The following is a 24471-nucleotide window of genomic DNA, read 5'->3' on the forward strand; positions in this document are numbered from 1 at the left end:
GTTTCATGTGTGTGAACCAAAATATATATAAGGAAAGTCTTGATTTTGTTAATATGCATTCATTTAGAAATTCAAATAATAAAGCCAAAAGAAAGATAGTCCCTCTTTATTTTTATTTTTTTTTAAAGATTTTATTTATTTATTTGACAGAGATCACAAGTAGGTGGAGAGGCAGGCAGAGAGAAAGGAGGAAGCAGGCTCCCCGCTGAGCAGAGAGCCCGATGTGGGGCTCGATCCCAGGACCCTGGGATCATGACCTGAGCCGAAGGCAGAGGCTTTAACCCACTGAGCCACCCAGGCGCCCCAAGATAGTCCCTCTTTAAAGTAACATCATGAATTTTGCTTGAATTGGGTGCATAACTTTGGCCAGTATTTCACATACTACCATGGTTAAAGACATGTTTCTAGTTCATATGCTAGAAATAGATTTATTGGGCAAATACAAATGCCAGACTGGGTTGCTAAATACATAGCCTCAGTGCTTTCTTGAGAGCCCAACTAAGAGAGAGACTCTGTAAACTTCATGAAAGGAATTTCAGAGAGATTAGAAGAGGATCTCCTTTGAAAAATTTTGTTTGGAAGCTGTGATAGTTAATTTTATGTGTTCATTTGACTGGGCCATAAGATGCCCAGATATTTTGTCAAACATCATTCTGGGAAGTTTTGTGTGGGTGTTTTTTAATGAATCTCACTTAAATTGGTAGACAAGTAAAGCAGACTGCACTCCTCTGTATAGGTGGGCCTTATCCAATCATTTGAAGGGACTGAATAAACTAAGAGGCTGATCCATCTCTGCATAAGACAGAATTCCTCCTGTTTGACTGCCTTCACACTGAGACATTAGTTTCTTCACTGCCTTTGTTAGTTCCCATAAATCATGTGAACCAATTTCTTAAAATAAATCTCCTTATCTATATGTATATGTCTTTATATAGCTTTTAATATTATTCTTTATATATACTAGTATATTTTCAAATATGAAGAATCAATATATTTCTTATTGGTTCTGCTTCTCTCTAGAACCCTGACTAATACAGAAGTTCTGAATGTAAACTTAGCCAAGGCCAAAAATACACCTACCTCTTAAAAAAAAAAAATCCCAGTTAAGACATTGCAAATTTCAAAGCATTAGCCCCTGGCTGTTTTCCTTACCAAATGAGAATATTAATATCCATCACACAAAGTTGTTGGAGGCTCAGATTAGATGACACATAGGGTGTTTGGGGAAATGGATTACATAGATGATGGAGATTAAGGAGTGCACTTGTGATTAACACTGGGTGTTATATGCAGGTGTTGAATCACTGTGTCATATACCTGAAACTAATATTACATTGTATATTAACTTACTGGAATTTAAATAAAAACTTAAATAAAGCATTGGGTAAACTGTTAAATAAATTCTTATTAATTATAACTTTTATCTGAGGTAACATGCATGGTGATGGCCTTAGAACAAAGATCCCACCTAATCCCACTTTGCAATAACTGACAAGTGTAAGACCATTACCTCCCATAACCATACTACAAATACATACACACACTATGTACGTGCTCACCACACACAAACACAGACACTGACATACACACCAGTTCTGGGGTAAAATAATGAAGCTGACTGTTGAACTGTTAAACATTTTTATTGTGCAGGGTTGTAACCTTTACAGGACATGCAAGATAAAAAAGTGTAAAATATATCAGTAAGCATATAAAATTTCAGCAATCTTTAGACCAGCAATTGATTTGCATGAGGGAATAGAACAGACATGTCTTGGGATACACAGTTTACAGATTGAATCACACAGCAATTTCCCAAGTGATTTTCCTCATATAAAGATAAAAATATCTTTACACTTAAGAAGTATGCAAATATACTATATTTTTAGTTATGTACACAGTTTAAAAGTAAAACTATGTCCATGCCAGTGTCTGTTTTAAATGCAAAACTTAAACGTAGGTAACAGGTTGATAATTAAAGTGTCAGGAAATCTAGAAGAGATGAAAAATAAAATCAAGCAGAGTTCCAATAGGTGTATGAAAATAAAAATAAAAGCATATAACTGAAGGTTAAAAGTAATGTCCCCAAGGTCAGACTCTTAATATGAGCAGGAGGAATAAAAAGCTTTTAGATGTACCAGGCAGCTTTCTGTATGACTCAGGTTTACAGGTGAAATTCCTCAGTTTGAGTTCAGAAGAATTTGAATTTATTCCAGCAAAATTACCTCAATCTTTTATTACTGCCTCCTCCCCGTCTTCTTTCTGAGCAAAGTGATGCTTGGATTAGGTCCAAAGCTCCTGGCAGGGGGAGGGGCTGTGTGTCACAGCATAACAGACAGTTACAAGTGCTTTACTTTGAAGGGGGTCACATTTGCAACAACTCTGACAGTCTCACAATGGCCTCCATTTTATGAGCCCTTCCCCGGAGGCCCACTGATCAGCTGAAAAGGGAACACAATGTTCAGCCACTAAACCACCCCAGTGATGGATTAGTTTGGAGTCAGGAAAGCGTGATTATTCTTGAAAATAAACGAAGCTGAATAGACATGCTGACCTCATTCAGCTGATGAGAGGCAGGGAAAGTTGGCTTCCACTCCTGTCAGCCCAGAGAGGGCTCAGTCCCATTTGTCCACCTTAATTTGTTTCATGGGGTTGATGTACACCATACTTGATATTGATAAAGATGCTGTGTGATCAAGTGCAGACGTGAACTTCATCCAACTCTGTTTCTGAGAGCTAGAAAGAAGCGTGGAGAATGGATTTTCTAATTTTGGTCTTCAGGAAGGCTGCTGGACCTAATAAAAGTTGATGAGTTGGACCCTATTTGAAAAGGAAAACGTGAAGAACAGGAAGGCACTTAGGTCTCATTATCTATATAACAAATATTCAGGCACGAAAGAATCACAGGTTAAAATTTCAAGAAGTGTAAGGCATTAGTTGGAACATGTGAATGCAGATTATGTTTTCTAACTTGATAAAGATCCAGTTGGATCATTAAAGTGAATGGCAACAGTCTATTAATGCTTCAGATGGTGGGGGAAGAGTTTGCTTAAAACCTGCCCACATACCTGTACACTTAATGGTCTTAGCCAGGAATTCTTCCCTTACCATAAAATGATCAACATTTTAGAATAGGCACTTGAGATTGTTTGTTCTTTTTTTTTTTTCCTCCTCAGTTCTTCATATTTCTCTCAAGTTACCTTTCAACAATAGGTCCATATCTCAGCCAATAAAACAATGGTCCACATGCAAATAAGAATGTAAGGAAAAAAATTTTAAATGGGTTTTAAAAATCAAGACCACCAAAAAAAGAAAATAGATGAAATAGCTCAGAAGACACAAATAATGGTTATGAAAACTGAGTGATTTCTTTGTTCTGAACCAAGAAAATTCATTCATATACTGTTGCTGTACCAGCAACTTGAAACTTGAAATTGGCACCAAGAAAATTAAAAGGAAAAAAAAAAAAAGAATCAGGTATACTTCTATCCTTAAAATGTCATTTATATTTCTTTCTGCATGTTGATGCGAATACTGCTGAATATTTTGCCAACAGCCTCAAAGAACGGGTCACAGAAGGTGTGGACGTAGATGGAATACACACGGCTGACGCACTGAATCTCAATCAGGAAACTCTTAATGCACGGTACAACTGCCCAGATGTGCAGGAAAGAAAGAATGGCAAAGTAAATGCCCCATATGAGTGCCATTGGGATGCCAAAGAGGGCAGACAGCAAGCGGTAAAACCAGTATTTTGTCACAGTGAAGGTGGTGAAGCTGGCCTTCCAGATGCCATCAAAACTGTGCGTTCCTTCTGGTTCCGCTATCACATCTTCAAAATCAATCTAAAAGGAAGAAGGGACAGAATGTGAGCTTACAATAGAAGAAAAGAGGAAAAAACACTACTGAGTATCCATAAATACATATTAGCTTTAATGTACAGGTTCTGTGTGAGATGCTTGAAAGTACTCAGCAGCATCAACATCACTCTGAACTTGCTGGAAACAGGTATTTGGGCTTCACCTGGACCTTTCTTACTGCATCTCTGGGGGTGGAATCCAGGAAAATTTCTAACATGTTCTCCACATGTTTCTTTAAACTTCCTGCATTTAAGTAAAACCTGGCAACATGGATAAATAGACTTGGTGCTCAGTGAAATGTAAATGACATGACCTAAGCTAATTGTATTCCAACACAACTACACAAATGGTGTTGAGGGGTAATTAGTGCATAGTTGATTGCTGACTCCCCGAACACTCCACGGGTAGACTTTCTTCAGCAAATTAGATCACTGTGAGCTGTGAGGACTCAAGAAGTCTTCATGGGGTGGTGGGACTTGGGCAGGGCTTGGAAAATGGGGTATGATTTGGAGAAGAAGGAAGAGGGTACTTTGGAAATGGCATGAGCAAGATCCCAGGAACAAGGAAGGGTGATACAGTGAGTCTCGCAGGCAGCGAGACCTGTGTGGGCACAGCTAGTAAGACTGATTGAAGCCAGTCTCAATTTTATTTTGCATACAGTGGAAGGTCTATTGAAGATAGTAGAGTGGGGGAATGCAGCCACACTCAATGTGGTCATTTATCAAGTTGAATTTGACAGCAGTGTATAGGCTGGAGAAAAGAAACTCAAGGCAAAGAGAGTGTTGTTATATCCCAAGTTTGGTGCCGGGCCCAAACTGGAATTGTGGCCAGGAAAAAGAAAATAAAAGAATGAATTTCAGGGATGTTAAAGGAAGACCCCACAGGATTTGGTTACTTCAGGATTAGGGAGAGAGAAAAGCCTGAGATGAGCTTTGAGATTCTGATTTGCCAGCTAAGGAAAGCGGAGGTGACATTAACAGCAAGAAGAAAGTTACAAAGGAAGGCAGTTAAAAACATGTTAAGGGAGAGCTTCATTTTTGAATTAAACGAACAGAGTAAAGTTTTGAATAAAGACAGATACAAATATCAGTGGTGCACACCAGTGAATCCTGTAGTAGTCCCTTTGGGTGGCCATAAGGAAGTAATCAAATAAATGAATTTGCAGTACAAAGCAGTTAACAGTAACCAAGTGCTTCTGCATGCATTGTCTCTATATGATCTGGGGTTTCAAACCAATCTGAGAAGATGGGTTGTTATCCCTTTACAAAAGAAGATACAGAAGTTTAGAGAGGTGAAGGTGACTTGCTAACAGGAAGCAAACAGCAGTGGTGGGACCAGAATGCAAACTTGACACATTTCCCTAGAGCATTCTCTTCCGCAGACCTGCTACCTAAACCATGAATTCGCAAGAGCTTTTATCTCTCTAGAAGGATTTATACAATCTCAACTGAAGCACGGATTAAAAAAATTACCAATAGAACAGTAGTTTGAAATCTAGACAAGTTGATGACTGCCAACATCATCAGGAATCCAGGCAAGCTCAGGATTAGGGGATGAGGTCTTGGGTGACCGTGGAGCTTCTCAGTGCCAGGATGCCACCTTTGATTCAACACAATAAAACTTCTTTTGGAAAAAGTACATGATGCTTACTAATAATTAAAAGTTTATTTTCTAGAACATTCTGTTTCTTGATCTATTGTCCAATGCCTTAATAAGGTAGTATGTAAAAAATGGTATTTCTGCTATTATGTTTCATTTGCATGATGATTGTAATTTCATTTACATATGCTTCATTTACATAATTAACTTCATTTTTTAAACAGATTTATTGTCATTCCAACTCTTTTCTTTGCCTATTTAGATCTCGACTCAGAGAAAAACATTTACTTGTGTGTTTTAAAAGGTTGCATGAAATATGTGGCAAGTCAGATCAATCCTTTAATATTTCTGTGCACTTTACTTAATTGTCCACTATGGGGTTTTGTACTGACACTGTATTTTCCCAAAGCTATTAAGAATAAAAGCCTGTGGTTTTTCTTCATCCAATTTCAAGATACCCAATAGTGGTTTTTTTTTTTTTTTTTAAGATGACCTTATTTTGTAAAAATATTTGGTGAAGCCAAAAGTAATACACTAGAGCAGACAAAAGAAGAGCAGTCCTGGTCCATGAATGCCCTTTAATGGGAACATTCATTCTGAGTGCACAATGGGAGAGGGTACCTCACTTTTATTAAAAAGTAAAGGTAGTCTACTATCAAAGGAGGGCAGGGAGCACATTATTGGAGTTAGGGTATTCCTACCTCTTTACAAAGCAGAACATGAATTATGCCTGCCTTGAGATGCATTTCCTAGGGAGGGATAGTTACTAACATTTGTTGACTTGCTATTATGATCAGACACTGTTCTCATTTAACTCACATCAACTCTTCATAGATTACTCCCACTTTACAGGAAAAATTCAAGGTTCAGAAATGTTAATAAATTGTCCAGATAGATAAGAGGTGGATTTGAGTTTTGAATCTGGTCTGAAAGATACTGACTTTTTCTTCAATACCACATCACTTTAGAAAAATATTTTTCAGATTTTCTCCAAGACAATTTTACTATTTCACAATTAAAAACCATATTAACAAAAAAGAATTTGCTGAATTTTACTTTTCTTATAACAGTAAGAATTCTCAAAACATGGTCTCTAAGGACAATGTTGCAATGAGGTTATGTATATCATATATGCAATTTGGTCCTTAATGAAGATCTGTGGACATATGAATGTGGGTGAGATTTCTTGATAACAACTTTATTTTTTTAAGTGTAACTATAAATGCATTTTTTCAACGAACATATTGGAAATTCTTAACTGCCTTCAAGTAAATTTAGAGCAGGTCTCTAGGGGTGGACAACAACATGACGAAAATAACATTACATAAATATATTCAGTTAGTTGGTTGCTGTTTTAGTACTGAAAATTTAAGGTGGCTAGAGATTACTAAAAGTATAGCCCATTAGATGCAGCTGAGCAAAAGAAAGTAAGGCATGTAAAGGAAACACATTGGAACCAGAAATAAAGCTTACTTTCTACTTCCATTTCTGTAACAGTAATAGTAGTAGGTTTTTCTGAAGAGTATAGGACATAATTTATGTAAAGTGCTTAACATGGGTATAGAGCATTACAATATAGTAAATGCTCAATAAATAGTAGCGTTAAAAATTCCTTGCTCTGGGTGACTAAGCTTTTTAATTGGGAATTTTAATAGAAACTATCAACCACAAAGCACCAATGGCTCAAAAGAACTAATTTCCACCTGTAACAATCTTCACCACAATTCTCTGAGATGCATGACATTATTTCTATTTTATAGATGAGGGTGGTGTTTGAAGTTAAAAAATTGCTCAAGGTTACACAAATGTTAAGTGGCAAAGCTGAAACTTGTTCAACCTGAAGTGTGAGCTCATTTTGTTTTTGTATACCTGGGGTTACAAGCCCCTATAATAGTCATACTTGCTTAATTTTGACCCACATAGGTATGCTTCCTAAAACATTCCCATTTTGATTATTAAAGGAATTACTGTTGATAGTTTTTCCATTTTAAGTTAGGACATCTAGTAACTAGGAAGTTTTGGATTTTTGGTACTGATTGTATTTTCTTGGCCCTGCACAGTGTGTTCTCACAATCCTGGGCACTCAGCCAAGAACTCTCACTCTAACTGGCAAATAAGGAAACTGAGGTATAGAAGGCTTAAAATGGGCCAGACATTCTCAAGGTCCCAAATGAACCAGTGGAAAAGCTGAAATTAGAACTCTAACTTCTGATTCCCAGGCCTAGGTCTAGCTCTGTGCTCAACACTGTATCTTTAGGAACTTACATCTTTCTTACCATATCCCTTCTCCATTTACCCCAATCATATCTCCAGGTCTCCTGTAAGTCTCTCATTACCTTCTAAGGCATTGACTTGAAGGTTATTTCTATTTGAAGTTAGAAGAAATGTCCTTTTTATAGTATGAACGTGAACATTTCTGAATATCTACCTGGGGTGAAGAAAACAGGAAGGAATATTCCAAAAAAAATCTTTGTTTCACATTTTGATATGTATCGGTAATGCACTGAACTCAACAGAGTTCTGCTAGATAATCAGTCATTCCATATAGCGTTAGGTCAGAATTCCCCATCACCTAAAGCACAGTTGATACAGCATTTTCTTAGATGTTTAAAGCTAAAGGAATCCTTAGAAATTAATGGCCAAGGTTGTCAGATGACTGGATCCAAGGGTACCTTCCCAGGTATGGCAGACACAGGATTAGAATTCAGGCTTAGGAACTCTACCGGGCTCTTCTGCTCCTGTCTGCTACACATCCCCTGTCAGTCTAGCTGCTGTAGCTGCTGCAAAAGACAGAGAGGTTTGCATTGGAACTTGAACATCATCTTGCTCTCAAGAGGTCCCATAGGGCTACTGCTGAGTAAGTGATGGTGCCTCTCTCTGACAATCCCCAGTGTGTTCATTGTTCACATCCATCATTGGCTGATTTATCCCTCATTAAAACTGTCACTCTGGAGTCACATTTCTTCAGGAACTTATTCCTCTTACTCCTTAATGAGTATGTCTTACCTAGACAGGAACTTTATCTGCTCACTTAGATTTGGAGCAGAAGAGGAATTAGAGATTTTTTTTTTTTAAAGATTTTATTTATTTATTTGACAGAGAGAGATCACAAGCAGGCAGAGAGGCAGGCAGAGAGAGAGGAGGAAGCAGGCTCCCCGCTGAGCAGAGAGCCCGATGTGGGGCTCGATTCCAGGACCCTGAGATCATGACCTGAGCCAAAGGCAGCGACTTAACCCACTGAGCCACCCAGGCGTCCCGGAATTAGAGATTTGATTTAAAACAAAAACAAACACCAAGAGATGCAGGTGTTATTTATTTTCTTAAAATGAGATGTCTCAGACGAGGTTGACCTGTGTCTGCAAGAATTGATTTTCTGTTCTGTAATCCATGGAACAAGTTGCCCTTCTGGCAAGAATCCTTATGCAGACCTCCAGATCAAAGGCATGAATGTGTTTCAGTGATATTTCTATGTCTTAATAGATGCTTTATAAGGAATCAACAGTTTATATTACTAGATTTTTATAAATAACATTAAATCCTTTATGTAGCATTGACTTATGATGCTATAATTTCAGAAACATAAATCAACAAAAATCTAGCAACAGACATCAAGAAAAGCAATCCGTCTTGTGTTTTGATAATACTTTACTAAGGTAATAAATCTAAAAAGGTTTCATCTTGTTAAAAGTATGTCATAACCATATTTAAAACATTTTTTATATGTACACAGGATTTATAAAATACAGGGTCATTTTTTTGTTTGTTTGTTTTTGTTTCTTGGGTTTTTTGTTTGTTTGTTTTCAGGGTCATTTTTTTTTGTCCTAAAATCTGGACATTTTATTTTTGAAGAAGAAAACTTAAAGTACTAGAATCTCAAAGAATATGAAGCTTGCATATTCTGTTTATATGTGGAAATATCTTTTTAGACTCTTAGTAGAAATTGTGAATGTATTAGATATATAGAGCACATAACTAACAATATACAAGGTGTTTACTGAAACCTTGTGTGTTGTCTGCCCAACATCCACAGAATTCTGATTTATTCAGGTAATGGAAATAATCCTTTGATCTCACAGATAAGTTAGGTTGGTTTAGACTTGTGAGGATAGTGTTAGTCTCCTTGGCAAGAGATTTGTTTAAGGAAGACATGTGGCTCAGTTCTCCCTAAATGGAAGTCTGCTGGGTGGGACTTCCAGGAAAACTTTATCTTCCTTATGAAAAGAGACAGAGGTGCTTGATGTGGCCCTTTGCCCTTTTATCCTGCTTAAATTATGTATTGCCTTGATGTAGGGAAGTCATCATGTGACAAGGAGGTGACATGCATGTTTTAAAGGCCAAGAATATAAAAGGTAGTGCTTTTGCCATTGTCAACCTATAAAAACAATGCCAGTAGCTGGCCATCTCTGGGCTTCTTGGGTAACACATATATACACTTATTTTTAAGCCACAGCTATTCAGATTTTCAGTTACCTACAGCAGAAAACATTCCTAAGTGATACAATAACTAATAGTCTTTTCTGTTGGTTGACATAGTAGTTGTATATCTCCACATTTAGAGATCTGAGTTCAATTTCTAACCTCAATGTATCTTTTTAGCACTAGTAGACTCTATTCCCAGAATATGCTTCTAACCTGTATCACAAAATGTTTGCTTTACGTTAACATTTAATTTTAGTAAAGCATAAATAGGATGATAAATTAACTATGAAAGAGACAAACATATTTGTGATAAGTAACATCTAGGATGGCTCCCAATGATTCCTTCTCCCCTATTTCCTGGTATTCTTGCCCCATGTAATATACTCCCTTCACTGTGGGCTGGAGTTAGAGATCTGGTTCTAAATAATAAAACATGGCAAGAGTGATGGGGTTGTTACTTCCAAAATTAGGTTACAAAAGAGTGTGGCATCTGCCTTGCTCCTTTCTTACTCTCACGTTTGCTTACCCTGCTAGAAGCCAGTGCCATACTGTGAGTTGCCTTATGGAGAGGTCTGTGTGTAAGGAACTGATGGGGGGCACTGGCCAACAATCATTGAGAAATTGAGGCCCATAGTCCAACAGCTTGGGAGGAACTGAATTCTGCTACCAGCCATGTGAGTGTGCTTGGAAGTAGGTCCTTTCCCAGTTGAGCCTTGAAGTGATTCCAGCTCTGATACCTTGGTTGCAGCCTTGAGAGGCCCTGAGCCAGAATTACTAAGCTAAGCCACACTTGGAATTCTGACATACCACAAGATAATAAACATTTGTTGTTATAGGCCACTGAGTTTTGGGGTGATTTGTTAATGCCACCAGGGATAATTAAAACAATCCCCAAACAAACCATCTTTATCTTGATTATGATTTCTTATTTTTTTTTTCAAGGTCTTGAAAAGAGGTATTTTTTTCAAGGTATTTTTTTCTTATGTTCTATTTCATTTCTCTTCTCTGTTAGATAATTCAATTATCATGCTTATAGAAAATTATATACAGTGAATGTATATAAATATCCTGGTCAATCTCTATTACAAAACTATAATCCTCAGGACTGCACAAAAACAGACACATAGATCAGTGGAATAGAATAGAGGACCCAGAATAGGACCCTCAAATCTATGGTCAACTGTGGTCTTTGACAAAGCAGGAAAGAATATCCAATGGAAAAAATATAGTTTCTTCAACAAATGGTGTTGGGAAAATTGGACATCCACATGCAGAAAAATGAAACTGGGCCATTTCCTTACATCATACACAAAAATAGACTCAAAATGGATGAAAGACCTCAGTGTGAGACAGGAATCCATCAAAATCCTAGAGGAGAACACAGCCAGCAACCTTTGTGACCTCAGTCACAACAACTTCTTGCTGGACATGTCTCCAAAGACAAGGCAAACAAAGGCAAAAATGAACTATTGGGACTTCATTTCTCACAGCAAAGGAAACAGTTGACAAAACCAAAAGACAACCAAAAGAATGGGAGAAGACATTTGCAAATGTCTTATCAGATAAAGGGCTAGTATCCAAAATCTATAAAGAACTTATCAAACTCAACACCCAAAGAACAAATAATCCAATCAAGAAATGGGCAGAAGACATGAACTGACATTTCTCCAGAGAAGACGTACAAACGGCCAACAGACACATGAAAAAATGGTCAACATCACTCAGCATCAGGGAAATACAAATCAAAATTCCCATGAGATACTATCTCACACCAGTCAGATGACAGATGTTGGTGAAAATGTCGAGAAAGTGGAACCCTCTTATACTGTTTGTGGGAATGCAAGCTGGTGCAGCCACTCTGGAAAACAGTATGGAGTTTCCTCCAAAAGTTGAAAATAGAGCAACCCTATGACCCAGCAATTGTACTACTGGGTATTTACCCCAAAGATACAAATATAGTGATCTGAAGGGGCATGTGCACCCCAACTTTATAGCAGCAATGTCCACAATAGTCAAACTAAGGAAAGAGCCCAGATGTCCATCAACAGATGAATGGATAAAGAAGTGGTGTGTTGTGTATATAAAGGAGTATTACTCAGCCATCAAAAAGGATGAAATATTGCCATTTGCAATGACATGGATGGAACTAGAGGGTGTTATGCTAAGTGAAATAAATCAATCAGAGAAAGACAATTATGATCTCACTCACATGTGGAATTTGAGAAACAAAACAAGATCATAGGAAAAGGGAGGGAAAAATAAAATAAGATGAAATCAGGGAGGGAGACAAACTATAAGAGACTCTTAATCATAGGAAACAAACTGAAGGTTGCTGGAGAGGAGGGAGGTGAGGGGATGGGGTGACAGGGTGATGGACATTAAGGAGGGAATGTGATGTAATGAGCACTGAGACTGATGAATCACTGACCTCTACCTCGAAAACTAAGAATACATTAGATGTTAATTAATTGAATTTATATAAACAACAACAACAACAAAATAAATATCCTAGACTTCAGTCTTGGGGCAAAATTCAGAAATATATGAAAAGGAAAGAGCATTTTCAACTTTCTTCAATTCACGTCAAACAGAATGTTAGAAAAGTTTTAGGCTACTTATGGTGCAATCATTCATTTACCTTTAAGTGGCCTGGATTTATAATATGTACCAAAGACTAAGAGCCAGCTCCATATAGAAGGTCCATCACCAATTATGGACTCTTACACTTAATACTTATGAGTGAACTAGCATAGGGGTCCCAGTTCCCAGGGGTTCTCAGAATGGACCATGTGGCAAAGGAATCAGCTGGAGAGGATGCTTGTTAAAATGCAAAACTCAGCCCCATTTTATTCTCAGATCAAATTCTCTGGGGCAGGACCTGGGGAATCTGTATTTTTAACAAGATTTCTCCTCTTTTCTCATGCAAAAGACTAAATCGGAGTTATGCCTGCACCTTTGGATCTAGTAAGAACTCCTTTTTGTCTATGCTACTCTTTTCCCTCCATGCCTTGAAGCCCTGGTTTGCTTCCTGCTTCTCTCTGGAAGCTCCTCATATGCTGGATGGCATCTGGATGTTGGTGGATAATGAATGGAAATTCCCTCTGAAAAGCTTTTCCTAATTTAAACCTATTAAATATGTATTATTGGACAAAGATGAATGACTTATTTATTATGAAAACACACTAACTGGCAATAGAAATCCTGATTTATTTTCATGATTCTAAACCCAGTATAAACAAAAGTATATTTAAAAATATCAAATATGTACTTCTAAAATTTTCACATATGTACCAAACCCAGTCATCCAGAAAGAAGGTTTAGACTAACTACAAGCTCCCTTCATTGTTCTCACACATATTTCCAACATGTTGAGTAGCTTTTGAAGTCAACAGAATAAATGTGCGTGAATGTGTGGGCGTAGAGAGGGGGTTGAGAACTAGCACAATTAAATGTTACCAGAACACAGGAACTTTGCCCTAATGTCAGTGTGTTTTCTCAGGGGCAAGGGCCAATACCCATGTGTTTACTGGGCCAAATTAGCACCACTGAGGGAAAAGACTGCAGTGTTCTTGCAACACCAACTAAAAAGAGGAGGCCTGGATTGTGTGAATGCCTGCAATTACTTGGATTCCCAGAGGATCCCTATGTAGCCCTAAGAAAAATGTAAACCTGGGGCGGGAACACTGAGGTGATTTGGGCTGCGTTGGGGTGGCAGGTACTAAGCAACTTCACCTTGCTTAAGAATACAGGTTTGGGGGCACCTGGGTGGCTCAGTGGGTTAAAGCCTCTGCCTTCGGCTCGGGTCATGATCTCAGGGTCCTGGGATCGAGCCCTGCATCGGGCTCTCTACTCCGCGGGGAGCCTGCTTCCTCCTCTCTCTCTGCCTGCCTCTCTGCCTACTTGTGATTTCTCTCTGTCAAATAAATAAAATCTTTAAAAAAAAAAAAAGAATACAGGTTTGCCTCCTGGGGGAGGAGGGGAGATAGATGAATGTATTACTAATGCGGGTTTCAAGCTGGAAGAGGATAAAATGGGGGTATTTATCTACTTCTCTGAGTGAGAGGAGAGGGCTGGGGTACAAGGGGAGGAATTCAGAGGAAATCTGTCATCTCTGACCTGGGCCTCTAGCTGGGACCCTTGAGTCTCTTCCTTTAGACTGACCTTCCTCTTTCTGCTTTCCAAACATTACAGAAGCCTCAGAATAATGATACTTCACATTTATAGTGCCCAACTTCACACATCTACTTCTCTTTATAAACTTATAAAGTTCTAGGTTATCTTCATAATAAGAATGGAAAATTGTCTTTCATTTTCCCACTAAAAAGAGGTCACTTTACTATAAATGACTGGATCAAACTAGGACTTAAGGGAGGTCTGGGTCTGTTGCACCCATCTTGGTATCTTCCATGATACCTAATAGTACTATGCACACATTAATTAGAAATAAATATTTCTTCAGTAAGTATACTTTTTTAAAGAGCTATAAATGTACATCAGAAGGATATAGGCATACATATAACATTTAACTAACCATCATATTATCTCCTATGAATTCTTTGCCTGCTATCATAAGTGCATTTTTATTTATCTATTTTTTTGTATCCCATTTTATTCAAAATGATGTTCTTATTTACCATAGCCCTACAATGCCATGACCATTCTGATCAAAATGAAGTGGAGGGTTGGTTATTGTTTAAATGACTTGGGCACCACAGAAAGGGGCAATCCAAGCTCAGAAGTCTTCACCTTTAAGGAGAGATGATTTAGAAAATATTGATTAAAGACTCTTTTGCTTGGTTGGGTTTTGCCCTCAGTGATCTGAATACAATTGTGTAAACCTGACCTAAAAAGAGGGTGAGATGAACTCTCGGAAAGGAAGCAGGGGATCAGCAGAACACCCCAGTGGGGAATGGACAGGGTGAGGGAATAAACTTGTTTTTTTCCCCGCACGTTTTCCTGTTGTGTGTGTGTGTGTGTTCCCAGTGCAGGAAAGGAGGCTTACGAGTAATTTGTAGTTCAGAATGAATATAGCTGACTGCGTTTACTTTCCTGGAGGGAGCATAAGAAGAGGTGGAGAGAAAGGCAGAGTATTAGGGTGGTAGATACAGTTGACCCTTCAGCAGCATGGGTTTGAATTGTGTGGGCCCAGTTATACACAGATTTTTCTGATAAATACAGTACAGTACTGTAAATGTGTTTTCTCTTCCTTATGGTTTTCTTAATAGCATTGTCTTTTCTCTAGCTTACTTTATTTTAAGAATACAGTACATAATACATAAAACAATCAACATATGTGTTAATCAACTATTTGTGTTATCGGTAAAGCTCCTGGTCAACAGTAGGCTCTTAGTAGTTAAGTTTTGGGGGAGTCAAAAGTTATACATGGATTTTGACTGCACAAGGGTGCCATTAGTTCAAGGGTCAACTGTATATTCTGAGGCAGCAGACTTTCACAGAGACCTTGCAATAACAATAGTGTTATGGAACACTACATGCCTCACTGGGTTGACATCACATCCTGTATGTGTATGAGGAGTGGCAAGGCAGGAGTTGTCTTCCCTATTTTACAGACTAGGAGACTGAGCCTCAGGGAGGTTGTAATCAGTGACTGGACCAAATACAGGACTTGTGTCTCTCAGATCTTAATTCACTTCACCCTCTATTACATCTCTTTAACCTCACACCAAAATTCTCATTCTGTTTTTGCAACCCTGCTCATTCAGATGGAGTCACATGGGAATTTCTGAATCCACATGTTCTGATTGCTCTTTCTTGCCTGCACCCATGCTTCCCATCCAAACTGATAGAACATGCCTTCCTGACTCAGCAAGTAATGATGTTCACCAGGACAGAGCAAGTGATCCAAGTCAGAGGATGTGGCTGTCCTGCTGTCAAACCTCCATGCTCAGCATTACTCTCATTCCCCAGCAACCAAGCTCCTCTATAGCCAGGATCCCTGGGTCATTTGACTGACCATTGGTTACCAGGTCCCCATTATCTTGTCCTCTCTCTCTGGTTTTTCTAGATTTACCATAACATTATATCTTACTCCATTTCTGTAGGGCCAGTGGTTATCCAACATTAGTCCACTCAAGAAGTTTCTGGGGATGCTTGTTAAAATGCAGATTCCTGGGCCTTGGGATTCTGAATCAGTGGTTCAAGGGTGGGGTTCAGATATCTGTACCCCCTCCCCACCCATTTTGATGCAAGTAGTCTGGGGAGAAGACTTCGAGAAACAAAGGCTGCCTTAGGCTTCATTCTATGCTAGGTAAGAGGCTCTGAAAAATCTGACATTCATTTCTGAGTGGGGATAATAGTAGTTTAGTTACTGTGTTGCCCCCTACTTTTGAGAGGCAGTACTGTCCTCTGGTTGATAGCACCAGGGCTTGGTTTGACTCTCAACTCTGCTATGCTATCTCACATAAGCTACTAAGCCGCTCAGTCTTAGTTTCTCATCTGTAAATTGCTGGTAAAATAGTACTTACTTCACAGGATTATTCCATGTACTAAAACATTTAAATTATGCAAAATGTTTGGGACAGTTCCTGGGCAATGGTGAGTGCTACACCAGGAACTTCTGGCCCAGCCACTCCAACCAGGAGAAGAGGGAAGTGTCAGGGATTTCATTAACAGTGTTGGGAGAATGGAGGAGATATTTTGGAAAAGGAGAACCTCTTGGCATTTCTGAAATCATTTTAGGCAGGTGAGTGCTTATTTTGCATTCTGCCATTATGCAAACAAGAAGGAGTAGGTCATCTCTATCAAATGCATCAACCTTCTAGAGTTTATTATAAACATGAGGCACACGGCAACCAAATAGGCCCTTGGGATAAAAATGTCTCAGGTGACTGAGCTCCTGGATTTGTCAGAAAGTGACACCAACATGAAGTAATGGGACCCTCTTTGCTTTAGATTAATTCCTTTTTGCCTTCTTTTTCATTCATTTGAAAGTAACCAACAGGTTTCTCCATCTTTTGTTCTTAGGAGAGAGTATGAATTACCCTAGGGTTTGTATTACAGTTTGAAAATTTAAGTTAAATTTCCCTGTTTTGATAACAAAGATATATATTCCTAGTTTACATCCTATTGTGCATTGAATTGTGTCCCTTCAAAAAGATATGTTGAAATCTTAATCCCTAGTACTTCAGAATGTGACCGTATTTGGAGACAGGGTCTTATGGATGTAATTAGGATGAGATCATACTGGAATGGGGTGAGCCCTTCATCCAATATGGTTAGCATCCTTATAAGAAGATGGTAATGAAGAGACACACAGGGAGAAGGCCCTGTGATTGGGGTGATGCAGCTGCAAGCCAAGGAATGCCAAAGATTGCTAGCAAACCACCAGAAACTAAGAAGAGACAAAGAAGGATTCCCATATAGGTTTCAGAGGGAGCATGGCCCTGGTGTCATCTTAATTTTGGGCATCTAGCCTCCAGAACTATGAGACTATAAAGTTCTATTGTTTTAAGCCACCCAGTTTGTGATACATGCTAAGGTAGCTCCAGGAAATCATTATACATCCCTTTGAAAAATTGCTAAAAACTATCCTTCATGATGAGATGATTTCCGGGTTCCAGAGTGTTTTTTTCCTTGAGTAGGCTGTCCACCCTTTTTTTTCTGAGATCCCAAGTAGAAATCTAAAGCCACCTTCAGTGTACCTGCAACCAGCTGGTTTTGAACCTTCTTCAGGAACCCGGAACCATCTCTTCGGTCCACGTGGCCTCACATTTTTATGATCACAAAAGGTGCCTAGCTGCAGATAGCTCAGTACAAAGCAGGCTGCATATCTTTTGATTCCTTATTTAAATCTCCAGGCTTTTGGTATCGATTTGGTGGCAGTTGTTGATGTTGAGTGTCACCATATGAATGACATGCAACAGTGAACAGCGTAAAAATAGGCCACGCAAGGGCTAGTGATAGGAGCCTTGAGACTGAAACACTGAACTTGAACAGGAAGGAGTAATACCTTGGGGGCTTGTGTGTGTGTGCCATCCTTGAGGAGAAGTAACTTCAGCCCTTGGAAGTGGTGGAAGTTCTCTTTCCTAATAGAAAAATCCTGCATTGGTTAACGCATGGAAATCCCATTCTATCCAAACAGGCCATTATAAGGATTCACTCACTTTAGTGAGCAAGCCTCACTTGCTCACTGAATTCTGTGTTTACACTTGGGAGTGTTATTCTTTTAAACTTCTGGGTGTGTCATGGGACAAATATGAATGATTACCACACTAAACAAAACAAAAGCTCTTTCCATTCTAACAAAGACATAAGAAACGGAAATGTCTTCACCATTTTCAGACTACCCATTGGTTTGCATAGACATTTGTTTGAACCAGAGCTTTTTAAACAGTCTCAACTTCTTTTCAGTTTCTTTAATTCACTTCCTGATGGCAGAGGTTTTTTCCTACCATTCAGTCAAGTCAAACTAGGGCTACTAATAGCTTTCATCTTACCTCACTGCTGGAATATTTTTCCCTCCAGTGCTTGGAGTCTGTTTATTAAACAAATAGAAAATGGATAAAATAAATCTCTGCAGGTTTGAACATTGCTAGGCAAGTGAAGAAAAGGATCTAAACTAAAGTTCTTGTCAGGTCTAAGCAAGGATAATCATAGCCCATATGTGGCTCCCAAGACACACCCCCTGACCTCTACTATGGGGTTTTTCTGAGCACTGTTGGCGTTTTGGACTGGATAATTCTTTGTTGTTGGGGTGAATGTAGACGTGCTGTCCTGTGCACTGTAGAGTGATTATCAGTATCCCTGTCCTCTACCCATTAGATGCCAGAGTAGTACTCCCTAAGCTCTGACAACTGAAAATAACTGCAAATATTGCCAAATGTCCCCTAGCGGTGGGTGGGTGGGGAATTATTCCTGGTTGAAAACCACTGCTCTAGAAAATCAGAATTGATGTGATGAGATAGGGCTCGAATTTTAGAAATATTTATAGGCTAGAATGCTTGTGTATTTATTGCAGGAACTTTTGGTTTATAGTACAGTGGCCTTGTGAGTTCATTCATTCGTTCAATGTTTATGAAGCACCTACCTTTTGAGGATGGAACAAGTTAAACAAGGAAACAGAGCCAGAATAGGGTTGATGAGCTGGTTATGGGTCACTGAAAAGGGAGCAGTGCAAATGAAATGGAGATGGCCTCTGGCTGCTCAAGCTCCTCAGGAATCATTAAGAAGGAGAGGTGCTATCCTTCTGTGGTGCACTACCTTAACTGTTGAGGAAGAGGAACTAATTTTCTTGCCCCTTCCCAAATCAGTAATCATTGAGTGTACACTGGAATTTTGAATACTTTCTTTCAGGACAATGGTCCAAGCCCGTCCCTGCTTTAGAGCCCTTCTACCTGCTGTTGGTTTTGCTTGGAAAACTCCTTCCATCACTTTTCACCTGACTAACTCTAAGTTATTGGTCATGTGTTAACCTAAATGTTCTTTCTTTGGAGACTTCTTTCTGGTCCCCATGCCTTTTCTCACCTGGATGCTTTTATCATCCAGCATATCTGACATTTATTTAATGGTTTCTGTGTGTGTGTGTGTGTGTGTGTGTGTGTGTGTGTGTGTGTGTGACGGGGGGTGGGGAGAGATTATTTCTGTTACTAGACTATAAGCTCCCTGGAATATAATAAGTACTAAGTTAATATTTGCTCCATTAATTAATGAATTAGTGAATGCTGGTATTTGCTACGTTATATTTCTCTCTTTCTTCTATTTACAAGAGCAATAATCTGATATAATCTCCTTTAGGAAAGAAGTTCTGAATGTCTTATCCTGTCCAAGGGTTAGTAATTGCATTAATTTATTCTAACCCAGTCACAGTAACTTTGATAAAAGAGTGATCAAAGGTGACTAATGACAGTGAAATAAAATCAATTTAGTTTTTGCTTCTCATGAAATTTGGGTTCAAACCTACAGATGCAGACATAGCTTTGCTTAGGGAGCTGATGAATTCCTGAAGAATGTTCAGGTGGCCTGGAATTCAGACAACTTCATGTTTACCTTCGGAATCATACAGCTTGGGTGCTAAGTGATGGGATTAAAATCACACAGGGCCCTAAATTTGAAATTTTTTATGGATCAGAAAGAAATAAACTATAGTTGGCTAATGGGAAAATCTGACTCAAAGTAATAGTGCTTCTGCTCTGTAGTTCTTAGTCATTTGATCCAATTCCTCAGAGATAGGCTGTTGAAAGATCTTCAGAAATGTAGCTACATGAACTCGGCGATTTGAAAATTGTCAGCACTTGGACAGTCTGAGCATTTTTTATTTAGCTAGACCTTTTTAAGACCATTGCTCTAACTAAAGTTGTAAGTAATGATGCACTCTGTTATGTGAACGAAGAGGAATTTACTGGTTACAAAAAAGATTCCTGAATGTTTGTAACCTATTTTAGAGATGATTTTCTGGTCTATCTTGGAACACAAAAATCCCATTTTTGAGGCAAGGGCAATAAAAGGTACCACACAGTTATGAGCACAGTTGAGAAGGGGAAATGAACTCCAGCTCTTGATCTCTTTCATCCCAAATATTTATTTGTGGTATATTTGCATTTGCATGCTATCCTTTGATAGCTCAGTATTTCAAAGATGACTCAGCTAAATCCCGCAAACTGAATATTAAGAATGAGATTGACCATTGGTAAAATCTAGGAAGAAGGTAGTAAACCTAGTATAGATGAGAGATCTTCCACCATTCTCTCTGAATGGACTTCATGCATCTTTACAAGATTCTACTCTTTAATGAATAATGGTTAAACAGATCACAGAATTTTAGAAATGGAGGCAACTTAGGGACCATCTAGTAGTCACTTCTTGATTGCTATAGGTGAAGAAGCTGCTGTCCATGGGTCCAAGTGACTTTTCTGAGGCCCAAGTTACCACTTGAGCTGAATGTCCAAAAGAGGGCTAGAATTCAGATTTCTTTTGAGGCTCAGTTTCCCCATCTGCTCCGAAGAGTGATTGGCATCAGTAAAGCACTTCTTAGTGACTTGAGGTCTCTTCTCTATGCCAGGCACTGGAGAAATGAAGGAGACCTGCCTGTCCCTAGGTCCACTGAAGCTTCCTGTGGCCTCTGCACCATTAGGAGAAAAACCAGTGCATGTCATTATCTCCATTCTTAGTATGTCTGAGCCATGAACCCATGTAGAAAACGGGGGGATAGGGATGACACTCTAACCAGATGATCTTCCTCTTGGGGAGAATAGAAAGAACAAGCAAAAGAAAGGGGAAACATTAGGGCTGGATTACATAAATCACATGAGTTTTATCCCACATACAGAGTCTGTCTTTTGCAGTTGCTATACTAGAGTTCCAGAAAGTATTCTTTTGTAATAGGAATTTGAGAGATATCATATTCCAATTAAATGCTAAGACTCCCCAAATGAGGACCTAAAGAAGTAATAATTTCCCCACTATGGCCCTTATGGTCCTGAAAGTTTTATCACAGTACATGTTTTTATTATTAAGAAATTCTAACTGAGAGTCTAAACCAGATTCAATTCCAGCTCTTACATTAGCATCACCTGGGGAGCTTTCAAAAATGAAACAAAACAAAACAAAGCACAGTACATAGGCCTGGGTCCCCTCATAGATCAGTTCAATTAGAATTTTTAGGGATGGGATAGTCACAAGAGTATTTCAAAATGTTCCCCAGATAATCTACAGCTTGGGTAAAGAACTTCTGGTCAAAAGTCACAAAACAGACACCCTTTGCAGAAGCCATTCTCTCTCATGAGTTTAAATCACAATAGGGGTTTATACAAGCTGAGAAATTGTATGAATATACAATGTGTAGGAGGGAGTGGATGGGCAGGCTTACCATAAAGATAATGTTTCATACTGACCTTTTGGTACAGACAATGCATGCATTTTGCAGTGTTCTACTTTTAGATGTTTACCACTTGCATTCTCAACCACTGTTTAAAACAATGCCATACTGACCCCTCTTTGCCTCCAAATACACCAGGTATCCTGGAATAGAGGAAAGTGTTTGTATGTATGCTAGTGTTTAATTATGAGATTGATTATATGTCAGTGTTATTATATACCCAATTGTAATTGTAGAGGAAGAGGGATTTGAGAAGTTACATAGACAAGGAATTTAACATGCAATCATTTTAAAACAACTGTGATACATTCCTGGGATTAACCACTCTTATTACTTGGAATTCTTTCTCCCAGCTAACCTAATACTTTTTTTTTTTTTAAATGAAGGGTACAACCCTTCCCCCATTCCCCTTGTCCTGAATGGTGATTGTGTCCAAGCAGTATTTTTCTTGTAAGTCTCTTAATAACCTGGCACACCTAAAGACAACTGTCGTTTCATGTTCCCTTCAGCTTTTCTAAAAGATTTTCCAGACAAAGCAGTCCCTCCTCAGCCAAACTTGAGGGTGTCTCTTCATCCCTTATCTCTTTCCTTTTGTTCCTCCTTAGGATCTTTGTAGCATCACTACTTCCCTCAAAAGATCAAAATAGGAACCCATTCTTAATAAGTCTGACAAATAGCAAGTGAGGCAGAGAATCTTGTAGGTGACATTTCTTCTGATTACACTGTCCTTTTGTTTCCATCCTTTATACTTCCTTTATTTTTAAAAAGATTTTATTTATTTATTGAGAGAGAACTTGAGAGAGAGAGAGAGAGAGATCACAAGCAGCGGGGGACGGTAGAAGGAGAAGCAGATTCCCTGCTGAGTGGGGAACCTGATGTGGGACTCAATCCCAGGACCCTTGGGTCATGACCTGAGCCAAAGGCAGACGCTTAACTGACTGAGCCACCCACCCCCATTATACTTCCTTTAAACTATCATTAAATTATTGAGATGTTTAATGTTTATGAACAACTGGTAGCCTTAGTTTCTATCCCCTATTGCCCAAGGGGAGTGGAGCATAGTAAATTCATTTAAGGGCACATTTACAAAGTGATTATCACCCTGGAGATCTTTGTCCCTTGGGGACTGTGGTATTATGAGCTTATCCATTATACTCACCAACCATCTTGGTTTTCCATATCACAAGCTCCCACAAAAATGATAACCCTTTCCTAGTATTTTCTTATTTTTCATAAATTTACCCACTTTTTCCTACTTAATATCTATGTTCATTATTTCTAGTCATTTAGCATTATCTCACTTTGTATATAGGTCTTAATCTTATTTTTGTGGGTGATTGGTGTTTGTCAAAATCACTTTGATGTTATTTTTATCACAGATGTTAACAAGGTCATTGTGATTGGTGTCATTTTTAAGTTGTGAGTCTTCTTAACCTATTCATTCCAGTCATTGATAAAATACTGAATGTGCTAGGGCTGTGGTCCTGGCTGTATGTTAGATACCAGTCACACCTAAAATTCTCATTACACATCATCACCCTTTTTTGATGGTTACTTCCTAGTCCTATGTATTCTGAACTGAATAATGATCCTGATTTTCTATATTTAGCTTGTTGATAGGGAAACTATTTGGAGTCAAATTGAAAAGTCTTACTTTTTACATGTTACAGTAAATCCACCTTCTCTCACAAGAGGTGAGAGAAAGAAGCACATTTGGAAAAGGAGCTAGCATTCGTTTCACTTGGTACAGACATCAACAATGAAATGAATGCTGTCCGATCCTTTCTAGAGACATCTGTGTGTTTTGTCTATTTTTTTTTTCCCTTCTGAGAAGGGTTCTGAGATTTATGAAAGACCACTTCTGAGGTACAAAGAAATTTCTATGCTGTTGGAATAGTGGATATTAATGGTCACCCCTTCCCAGCTAGTAAAATCTCTGAGCTCTGTGTACTTAAGAAATCTAGAAATAAGAAAGCCAAAGAGAAGAAAAAAGAGGCTTGGGTTTTTCATAGCTGTTGTCTCCCTCAGGTATGGAAGGTTTAGATTTTTCTTCAGGGCTGTCTGCTGACCTAGTCATTTCTTTGATGTTTGCCATTGTCGATTGGCATATGGTCTGACAGAGAGTCCTTCCACCCCTCTCTTTGCAAGGAATTTCTCATGTGGCCTGAGATCCACTTGTCAGTCTTCACATTTCTGTCCCAGTGGGCAATGCCAACCACTTGCGATAGCATCTCTTGGCGTTCTGGGAATTTGCTTGTCCTGCCTGACAGATACTTAGGAGTTCAGCCTTATCCTCCAGGCCCCAGAAGGTCATCCAGGTGCCATGGCCTGTTTACTGAAGGCTCAGGAGAGATGCATCTGTGTCTTCCTCAAACAGATAAAAATAAAACTCTTAATAATAAATATATACACAGAACATATTTTTTCTTTTGGTAAATAGAGTGAATGTTTCTGGATTTCTTTATTCATAATTTGGATATGCTTTTTCTTAGAAGGTTTAAAATGTGGCTGCTATTGGGGAAAGGGGCAAAGAAAGACATTCAGAAATGTAATCCTATTGTCTTTTCACTCACAGGAGACATTCAGTTACTTAAAGAAGAATTTCAGATTTTTTTCAGCAGATTCAATTTGATATCCATTTGCTGATGACAGACTCAGTGTGGAGCCCTGAGATGGGTACAGGGAAGCCATAGTCCTGGGGCCACCAGGGTGCCATTGTCCTACCCTGAAGGACAGGCATGCAATAGGAAGGAAAGTTGGGGA

The 24471-nt window shown here is 38.7% G+C and overlaps 1 protein-coding gene across 1 annotated transcript in view; it reads right to left on the reverse strand.

Annotated features, from left to right (window-relative positions):
• Positions 1-1621: 1621 nt before the first annotated feature.
• Positions 1622-24471, reverse strand: part of LOC111151954 (caveolin 1) — a 35975-nt gene continuing 13125 nt past the window's right edge. The window contains exon 3 of the mRNA XM_022510198.1: positions 1622-3842. Within this exon, the coding sequence (XP_022365906.1) occupies positions 3501-3842 (342 nt within the window). The 3' untranslated portion in view covers positions 1622-3500. The remainder of the gene's footprint in view (positions 3843-24471) is intronic.

The sequence above is a fragment of the Enhydra lutris genome, unplaced genomic scaffold (genome assembly GCF_002288905.1).
Source record: "Enhydra lutris kenyoni isolate GAN:26980312 unplaced genomic scaffold, ASM228890v2 scaffoldscaffold27, whole genome shotgun sequence".
NCBI lineage: Eukaryota > Metazoa > Chordata > Mammalia > Carnivora > Mustelidae > Enhydra > Enhydra lutris.